At 37.4% G+C, this 10,505-nt stretch overlaps 2 protein-coding genes across 2 annotated transcripts; both read right to left on the bottom strand.

Annotated features, from left to right (window-relative positions):
• Nucleotides 1-4,897: 4,897 nt before the first annotated feature.
• On the bottom strand, nucleotides 4,898-6,971 carry LOC113064132 (microsomal glutathione S-transferase 1). Its single transcript, XM_026234721.1, has 4 exons — nucleotides 6,814-6,971; nucleotides 5,928-6,053; nucleotides 5,716-5,810; nucleotides 4,898-5,638 (listed from the first exon to the last, which is right to left on the bottom strand). Exons 2-4 carry the CDS (start codon nucleotides 6,051-6,053, stop codon nucleotides 5,392-5,394), a joined length of 468 nt encoding a protein of 155 aa, XP_026090506.1. The 5' UTR covers nucleotides 6,814-6,971; the 3' UTR covers nucleotides 4,898-5,391.
• Nucleotides 6,972-8,264: 1,293 nt separating this feature from the next.
• LOC113064121 (microsomal glutathione S-transferase 1-like) lies at nucleotides 8,265-10,505 on the bottom strand. The gene is made up of 4 exons (XM_026234710.1): nucleotides 10,403-10,505; nucleotides 9,171-9,300; nucleotides 8,809-8,906; nucleotides 8,265-8,734 (listed from the first exon to the last, which is right to left on the bottom strand). Exons 1-4 carry the CDS (start codon nucleotides 10,459-10,461, stop codon nucleotides 8,488-8,490), a joined length of 534 nt encoding a protein of 177 aa, XP_026090495.1. The 5' UTR covers nucleotides 10,462-10,505; the 3' UTR covers nucleotides 8,265-8,487.

The following is a 10,505-nucleotide window of genomic DNA, read 5'->3' as shown; positions in this document are numbered from 1 at the left end:
AAGATGACATCACATCAACTTTCTGCCCAAGTGGAAAAAAGTGCTAGATCTTTTCATGATAACAGACACCAAATGGTGACGGCTGAGTCTATTCTCTGCCTCATCAATGTTTCAGGCCAGAGTAATGAAGTCGAATGTCACGTGGCCGCTATCATGCGTCTCTCACACACACATGCATGAACACACAGAGAACCATGTGACGATGACTTATGGCAAGACCCCTCCCTACTTGACTTCCACAGAGGTGGGCTCTCTGACAAACATAAATTATGTTAATAGAATGAAATAAAAAACACTTTATTCCAAAGGTTTCAGTACTTTGAAATGTCAGGATGATCTAGTACGCTACCTGCAGAGAACTCCGAAGCTTAAGTCAGAGCGCTAAAATATTAAAACAAGAAATTTGCGCACTCTCCCGAGGTGCTGGAAAGGTGGGTGAAAAATGAAGAACGTGCGCGCGTGTCTCCCAGGTGGAGTTTTTCCATTCATTAATTGATCTGAGTGCCAAATATAGGTCTGCATAAGAGCGCGACGGAATATTGTAGATACGAAACTTATTTGACGGTGCTTTCATGGGAAGAATTGCCATTAGGCCTGTTTTTTGTCCTGTTGCCTCAATCAAGTGCTTAGTCAATGTTATCTAAATGCCAAATTATAATTATCGTTCAAATTAGGCGTTTGATTTAAAAGAAGTTGATTAACTCCCAAGGTTATTACACTAGGGGGGTTATCTGGCAGGAAGCTCTCAGGAAACAACATTTTCTTCTATTATTCTTGTCCAGATGAGAAACATGGAGGACGTTTGCATCCAAATTGAAGCAAGTCCCACTGCTACCTCGGCATTCCCTGTGTATAATGCGAGGGGGGCTGGGATGCTAAGCAGCTAAATTAACCAGAGATAGGATATTAATTGAACAATTCCATTGTTGCTGTGGCAAACTGCCAATTGATTGGCCCTTCTAGCCAGATCCTTTCCTCTTTATGGGCGCTCCTCAAGCCACCAAATGCTTTTTCATTAATGCGAGAGTGAAAAGAGGAGAAAGAGAGAGGGAAAAAGGTGCAGGGGCTTGGTCGTGGTGTTCAATTACAGCAGGCGAGAGGATAAATCAATATCATTTAAATTGCTTATGGTAGTCACCTGCAATCCAATCACTAAAATCAGCATAGAATATCTGCTGACCCCAGCCAAGTCTAACAGTCCCCTAGCTCCAACACTCAAAATCTCCTACTGAAACACGTGTAAAGGTCACGCTTTCCAATGCTCAGAGTAGATTGGGTCAGGGCGTTGCCTTAGTGACTGTTGTTATGGGATTCGAGGTGTAAGTTGAATCATTTCTTCTATAAGGCCTGTTTCAAGCTGCACGTGTAAAGTAACTGCAACAACAGAACTGAGGTTTTTTTTTACTTGTAAATTCAGCATTTATTAACACGATGGTTATGAAGAATAAGCTATTGCACAGGGCTTTAATAAAGAGTTGTCTCGAACTGAACTTATAAGAATTAACCACACCCCACAGGAAGATGAATGGCCTATGAATTGGAAAGACGGAAAAGGGAATTTACTTAGTTGAGCTTTTGCCTGGAGTTTGATTGACAGGCGATCTGACCAATCATAATACAGAATCTGCCATATTTGTTTGACAAACAAACCAGACAGGAGAGTTGATTATTGTCAGTGGACTTGAACTTGAAAAATGGTGATTTAACATCATTCCGTGGTTGAAAAAATATACCTTTTTATGTTCATTAATGTTTATTTCGTGCTATAACTAGTTAAGATGAAGAAATTATTGGTTCACATGCCACTTGAACTGAGGCACTAAAGCAATCTGCTGCAATATCTTAAAAATTGACTAAATTTGAAAATACCTAAAGTAACCTGTTCTGTTTTGTCTGTCGGTGCATTGTCAGTTTTCTCTATGTATTTTTTACTGCGTGAGAAAATGAAGTGTTTGTGGAAGAGTGCCATTACTTGTCTGACACAGCAACAGTAATAAAGGAGGGCAGGTCTTTGCAAAGGGTTAATTACAATAAGAAAAAAAAGTTTATTTATTAAATAAGATTTTTTAAAGATTATATTAAATACACTTCTGCATCCTGTTTGCTACCTCAATTCAAATTCAGGAATTGTGTTGGAATTTAAAATGCAATCTCAATTCCATTATGAAAACAAACCTGCTACTGAGAACTACAAACATGATCATCATGAAATATAATCATTTATATGATCGAAGATGCCAGATTTGTTAAATAATCCCCAAAGTGTAGTTATAAATATCTTAAATCATCCAGATTCAGGTAGATTTACTGAATAGAAAGTGCATTTGAGCATGCATCTTTTTTTCATACAATATAAGAGCTCATTGCTCACCTATTGCTTCATAAATCTAAATTGCACAAGATCACACCGGTAAAAAGGTTTCAAGTGCGATTTCAGGTTATTCTTTGTCCGACATGCAACAAAAATAGGTTAACATAAGCACCGAAATGATGCTCACGCTTAAATGTTAGCTGAAGCACCACTTCCTTGTGCCTTCTGGCCTACAGGCCATCTATTAGGCGTAACGCTGAGATAAATATGCTGAAATCATTGAGTCAACACAGGGCATTTGCTTCACTGAGCATTTTAGGTAGATTTATTTGGCCTTCAAGTGGCCATTTCAATGTGAGTTTTACCCCACATGAGATAATATGACTTCCTGTGTATAAATGGCACTGACAAGTGCAGAAAAAAAAAAAAAAAGGCGAGTTTGCTGTAATTCTCTGAGCTCAGTAATGGGCTTCAGTAGAGATGAAGGGCAGAGTAGACAACAGCAATGCGAAAGGCATTAGTTAGTCCTTATTATGTTCGCATTCCACTGAAGTCTGTTCTGGAGCTGAGAAAGGAGTCAAACATATGGGCCTGACCTGCGCTCGCTACCGTCTCATTGTGATTATGGCTGATCTCTGCACCCATAATTACTTCACATAAACTCACAATTCGTTAGTTCGTATGGGAAAGCAAGAACGCAAGCATGCCGTCATTGAAGAAATGTCAGGAGACTGTGCATTCACATCTCGCCTCTGACCTATTTCATCCGCATTTCTACTGATGCACCTCCAAAAATGCTCTAAAAACGTCTAGTCCAGCAGATACAGTCCGTTCCGGATTGCAAGGCTCAAACTCAAATTGATTTATATTGCACCGTGTCGCCTATAAGTCGGATCCCGGCTAAGCATTCATTAATTTTTCAGGACCCATGGAGCCATTGTGTGATATAAATCTCTTCTAAACCTTGATACTGGCCCACGCCGTGACTTTGAAGTGCTGCCTAATTAAGCGGCCGTACAGTTAACGAGCCTTACAATATGGCAGTGGGAAGATCTGAGCAATATATGGTGTCTGTTGTAATATAGAAACAGCGTGGGAGGAATACACCATTACAGCATCTGTCTATCAATATATAGACCACTAGCACTTTTTTCAAGCATATGTCAGTCTCGACTCTGTTTACTGAACGTCCATCTAAAGAACAACTTCAAGGTTGACTCCAAGAGCCTTGAGTTTCCACCCAAAAAAATCTCGTCAGATAGGCCGGACCCCTGCTTTTCCCCAGCGGAGGGAGAGCCCCTTGTGGGCGGATCAGTCATTATTGATCACAGAGCAAGGTTTAGCTGTTCTTCATCTGGCCAGCCTGTAAAATGCTTGGCTTGACTGAAATATTGCACACCCTGGAGCTGGGCACAGACCCAAAACAAATGAGAAAAAGCCTTTACGGGGCATATGCATGGCCAGCCGTGGCGACCTTGGGGCTAAGTAGTAGTATTTACAGTGACATCAAGAGAGGGCTGGTTAAAGAGAAGGACAAAGCAGCTGAAGGATGCTCGTACATTCAAAACACAGGGGAGGTTTAACTAGTTCAAGAGACCTTAAGATAAAATGGTCTCATTTAAGACAGCTTGTTCAAAAGTCTGATCATCAGAATTGATTCGGTTTTTAATGCACATCGTTAGTCTTAATGTTAACAAAACTTCCATGCATTAAGTTCAATTTTAATCAACATGTCTTGCTATTCCTGTGATCTGGCTCACACAACATTCACTTTTCATAATAATCAAATCAACAACCAACAGATAAATTCCACTCTACATTTTTTCTTGTTCAATATGCCATTTCACTTAGAAACGTGTCAAACTTGTGTTTCATAAAATCCCTGATTTCTGACAGTGCTGAACTGAATTCTTGCAATGGTAAACAACACACTTTCAGTCTAAAATATACTTGTTCATATTTTCTCTTACTTTCATTTCATGTACTTTCTCTCTTTGCTTCACAGTTGCAGAGTTGATTCCAGAAGATTTTGGACATAGCTGTTTGGCGGTCCTGTTTTTTTTTCAGAACAAAGGGAACATAGATGTTACGACCTCAAAACAGAACTTTTTTTTTTAAATCTTAAGACTGAAACATTTAATTTGTATCTAAGGCTAATTATTACAGTGATTACAGTGCTTGTGCATAGTTGCATGAAATTAATAATGAAGCTCTTCATAATATATCAAGATAATGAGCGAAGCATGAATAATAAGATAGCACACCTTGTTCTGTTAAGTAGGGCTATTTTTACGAATGTTAGCAGTGTGGCTATATAAAACAGGTTACTCTATCTACTAAGGCAGAATACGGTCAGATAGAGTGCACAGAAATGAGTTTTTGTGCCTGCATGCCAACAGTGCGTTAGAAAAAAATAAAGAGGTGCTCCATGTGCATTAAACAAACATTGGACTTAACCTTGGTAGCACTTGGGCTTTCAAATAGCTCCCTCTAGTGGACAGAACATGCACTGTTTTTGCACACTTGGAAATGTAAAAGCATCATTGCAACCACTTCTCAGAATTTTTTTTTTTTTTTTTTTCAAACTTTATTTAATCCATTTTAAAACATTTTGTCATTGTTCATACTTTCTTTAAACCTTGCTGACAATAAACATTCAAATTCTAATTTGGTACTTCGCAAATTAAACATTTTCCTTTGCTTGTCTTCTGTGAAACTGTTAAAATTCACACAAACTTAAATAGGCCTAAATATCTGAGTTGTTGCTCAAAGTCTTTTCGTGATTAATAAGTAACAAAAAAGTACACAGTGTACAGTACAAGTCAAAGCTTTAGACTCATCCTGAAATGTGTGTCAGGAGTTAAAGATTACATTAATTAAATATTATCCGCAGTATTAGGCCGTATGTTTCGTTTTCATTCACTCTATAAAGTGCATTCATGGGAATGTGGTACTGAAAGCCAATAGAATACACAAAAAACATCATTAGAATTATTCCTAAACATATTTATTTCACGCAACATTGTAAAAAAGCATGTCAGCTCATACTAAATGGTTTTTAATGAAGTGAATGTTATCCATCAGAGAAAAAGCGCTGTGGTGAGCACCCGGTAAGCCATAGAAAAAGTTGTGAACAGCCCCACACCAAAGGCAAGCCCTCTGGTAGGCTGGGGCAGAGCCATCACATAGGCAACTGTGTGGATGAAACGTGACCCTACAAAAACCCGGAAGTGCAAAAGAGCTGTGGAGAGATCTGGCCCGGTGAGTGCATACAGAAGACCGATCACCACAAAGGGAACAATGTTTTCCAGGTCATTCAGATGGCACCTGTGATTCAAGAGCAAAGGCATCAGAGAGAGAGACAATTTCAGTAGCACCTCCTTTGCTCACATTTATATGATTACCGTCGCACTCTTTCCACATCCGAATCAACCCTGACCAGCTTCTTCCTGTCTTCTGTGGTCTTCACCAAGGAGGTGTCCTCCAGGTTTGAAAAAACCTAAAAGAGGAGCCATTCAAGATTAACAAAATAAGTGCTTGACAGCCCATTGAAAAATACTGGAAATATAGGATGCAGGTTTCATAAGCAGTAAATTGAGCACAATACATTGCGTACCTGTTTAGTCAAGCGAAAGTATGAGGTCATTAAGCTCATGAGCATCATTTTGAGGACGACTATGGTTGCATATGTGGAGAAGGCCAGGAAAACCTCGCTGTCAATCATGTGTACAACTTCTGCCATCTTTATTCAGTCAGCAGTGAATACAAATGGGGAAACAACAAAGAGCAATATAAATAATACAATACAAAAACTAAAGACTATTTTTACCATTCTTTTTTAGTTAGAAATGAAGAATAATACACAAAAGCAATATCACATACTGGTTAATGTGCTACGAAATATCTTAAATCAACACTTCTATTGCCCTACCAAACTAATTTGGCCAATGTATCCCAGCTTGAACTAGCTAAAAACCATTTTCCAAAACAGCTGCCAGTTTAAACTGGATTTTCCAGCATCTTGTCAGCATCACTGCCAAGCTCCAAATTAAAAACTATGTGGTAGCCTATTTAAAGAACTTTACCAAAAATGGACAAAAAATTAAAAAGACAGTTATAAGCAAATATTTCTTTAAAACAGACGTACAGTTTAGCAGTTTGCCTTTTTAAAGTCATTTAGTATAGCTAGGGTACATGAACAGAGCAAAATATCTCATTTAATACTGTTTATGTCTCACGATTTAAAGGATTTTAACTGATGTTCAATATTGCATTTCATCAAATATAGTTTCTGCATAAATTAGTCGATTTGATTGTTTAAGAGTATAATGGAGACAATAGAGAGATCTAGGACGCTCAAGGCGGTCTCTTTGGAATGTCAAAAATGTATGACGAGGCATTTCATGTAGCCTTAATATTAAGAAGAACAAAACTAAAGTAGAAGATCATGCGGTTAAAGAGACGTCTAAGATGCAATATTAGCGTTTTGATGCGTTTCTCACCTTTTTGAAGCCGTTTGGTCTCACAGCGTCTCACTCCTGCACTAACTTGGTGGTGGGCGTGTCAGAAGAAATTTGAACGAGCTGGTATGTTAATGCAACCGGTTTTGCGTAATATTCCCATGGAGGTATAGAATTTATCGGGGACGTCGCTGTAGATGATACAGTAGCGCATACAGAAGTAAAAAAATAAAATAAAAAAATAAATAAAATAAAAATACAGGCGATTGAACACACATTGCTCTTTTGTAACAGCATTGCAGGAGTATTGTCACACTGCATGTGAGTTGTGCATTATGTTATAGTCTATTTAATAAACACTAAAACCAATATGGCACACACACATAAAACATAACAAATGTTGCATGCTGCAATATTTTGCATTTCATAAATAGACTTTAACTTGATTTTGTTATGTCTCCTAAGTCCCAAACTGGTCTTTCCACAAGTTAAGACTAGATAGCCTATGTTAAAACCTAGATATGTTAAAATTTTGAGCGAAGGTTTGAGAGCTTGGAATGCATCCTAAAAGCCTGTTGGCATTGATAGCGACCTTCTTTTTAATGCTGAGTCATTGTGAAAACGACTTGTTGCCTGTTAACAAACATTTGTTTGTTGAGACGGTGACATTACAACAGAACCTTCACAGACTCATGTGTAAATACCTGTATACTGCTGACATGCTGACAGATTTTTATTGTGAATTACATAGAGTTTAATAAGAAAAGATAACAATAGAGACAATAAATGATAAAAAACAGGCCTCTCTCGTGCTGTGGTGAGCACTCCGTAGGCCACTGAGAAAAAAATGTCATACAATACATTTTTGTTTACTAATATATCTTTTATTTAACTTGTTTATTTAGGCTAGGTTCAGTTTGTCACAGATCCGACTCAAAAGAACGATTCGGTCACAAAAGTGGACGTCGCTATTATTGAACACACAACAGCTATGCTTGAAGAAATTCCAATGTACTTATTAAGGATTATATTTTCACACTTTATCAAACAAAACAATTTATACCAATGCACTCTTTCAAAGTTATTTTAAAAACTAATATAAAATAGCTTACTGTTCAGCTTATTTCATAGCTATACTCGAGATGGACCTTGTCACCTAATGTTTACAGTATTTATGTGGAGCTTGTTTATTGATTATTTCGATCTGTACAGTAAGGTATTCTGGCCAAATCAAACCTTAATGCTAATTCATTCTAAAGTAAGCTACATAACACAGCTGGCAAGTATGCTTGCATTTTATGGTGACCTCACATTTCATATTATGCAACAAAAAGGGGTTTGCAGAATTCTTCCAAACTGGTCTTTGCACCCTTAAGCAGACAAGATAAGACTGCGAAATAAAAAGGTCCTGTTTAAGCAATGAAGAAAAGCAGGTTAAAGTGCTTGGAATGCATCCTAAAAAGCCTGTTGGCATTGATAGCGACCCTCTTTTAAATGCTGAGTCATTGTGACAACGACTTGTTGACTGTTAACAAACATTTGTTAGTTGAGACAGTGAAATTACAACAGTACCTTCACAGACTCATGTGTAAATATCTGTATGCTGGTGACATGCTGACAGCTTTTATTATGAATTACATAAGAAAAGATAACACCAGGGACAGTAAATGATATAAAACAGCCAGGCGTCTCCCGTTCTGCAGTGCTACAGTGTCTTTAGAGAAGCAGTGCTGTGGTGAGCACCCTGTAGGCCATTGAGAAAGTTGTGATCATTCCCACTATCCAGGACAGACCTCTGCTAGGCTGGGGCAAAGCCAAAATGTAAGATACAGTGTGGATGAACCGTGACCCCACAAAGACTCGGAAGTGCAGCAGAGCAGTGGATAGATCCGGCCCCGTGAATGCATACAGAAGACCAATCACCACAAAGGGAATGATGTTCTCCAGGTCATTTTGATGGCATCTGTAATTCAGAAATCACTGAGAATACTCCCACTTAACTGGTTAAATAAGGATAGATGAAAACTTTGCTATTACCTTCGCACACGTTCTACATCAGGATTGGTCTGGAGCATCTTCTTTCTGTCCTCTGGATTTTTTTTGCCCATCGCAGTGTCCTCCCAGTTTGAAAAAGCCTGTATGATGAACAGAAAGACATTAAATATAGGGCCAATACAAAGGAGCGATAATATAAATCCTTGCCTTTTAGAAAACGGGAGTACTTACAAAAATAACTGGCTTTAAAAGACAAGATCTACATTATGTAGGCTACATATATTTTTGCCTTCATTTAAACGTGCAAGAAAGTTAATTTCAACATTATGCAGAATCAGTCTTGAGTCGTTTGACACTTCTTTGTTGTAATTTGTATAAAACTGAAATTTCTAAACCAGCTGCACCTTTCTGGTTATCCTGAAGTATCCAGTCAGAGGGGCCATGAACATCATTTTGAGGACTACAATAGTGGCATATGTGGAGAAGGCCAGGAACACATCATTGTTCATCAGGTCAGCCATTTTGCTAAATTTCCTATCAAGGACAAAGAACATTATAGAACAACAGCAAAGTAGGGCGCCCTTATGAAACAAAAATATATTGCAGTATATTGGAAAATATCATGTAATGTATTAGGCATATATTCTTATATATATTTATTTTTTCCAATATATTGCAATATATTGAAAGCGGCAATCATTTGTATATTTTGCAATATATTATATAATATATGTATCATCAATATATTATTAAATGTATTCAAATATATAAAATATTAGAAAAAAAAAAGGGAAAATAATATATTACAATATATCACAATATATTTTAAGAAATATATTGTTAAATATATTTTCCTTTCGTAAGGGGCAATAACAAGAAATATCTTAAAACATGCAAATAGCCTATTTTTAGGCAGAAAAATATTCTATTTTATTCACTGTAGCCTAATAATAGTTTCTACCATAAAATCTTGAACTTATAGTATGATATACTTATAGTATAGTCATGAATAATAGGCCTAGTATCTACCAGAGGAACTCTGAATTTCTGTAAAACTGTTCTTTCATAAAACAATTCACCAGCTCCTTTACACCATCAAGTATTTACTTTGGGTTTTACAACACACAGTTTACTGAGACCGATTTGTTTGTATGCTGATAAATGTCATACAGTCAAGTTTTGTTTAATAGTATGTTTTTAAACTTGTTCATCAGATTCGGCTCAATTAGGCCTAGTCGTTTTGTTAAACGGTTCAACCGATTCATTCAAAAGATCCGGCTCAAACGAACGATTCGTTCACAATGTGGATGTCGCAATTATTGAACCAAACTGTATACTTGAGGAAATGCCACTGTATTATATCAAGATCATATTTCCATACCTTAACCGAACAAAATCAATACTGGTGCAATAGTTTAAAGTTATTTTAAAATCGATGTGCAGTTTACACTGAACCTGTTTACACAGTAATTGCGCGTAACTACTCTAGATTGCGCGCAGTTTATGATATAATTGCTATTCGAGTTCAGTTCGCGTCGCGTGCAGTTTAGACCAAATGTTCACAGTATTTATATTTGGAGCTTGTTTCACTCTCTACAAACATACATAGGACAACGAGAAATGTTGCTCCGCTTACCTGGGTGGTGATTCTTGCGAATGACAAGTGCTCGTCAGTGCTTTGAAATCTGAAATCATCGAGCTTAGTTATTGCGTAAGTTCAAGAATGTACAGCCTACTTG

Source organism: Carassius auratus, chromosome 4, assembly GCF_003368295.1.
Source record: "Carassius auratus strain Wakin chromosome 4, ASM336829v1, whole genome shotgun sequence".
NCBI lineage: Eukaryota > Metazoa > Chordata > Actinopteri > Cypriniformes > Cyprinidae > Carassius > Carassius auratus.
Note: the sequence above shows the minus strand (reverse complement) of the source record. Positions and strands in the feature narration are given on the sequence as shown.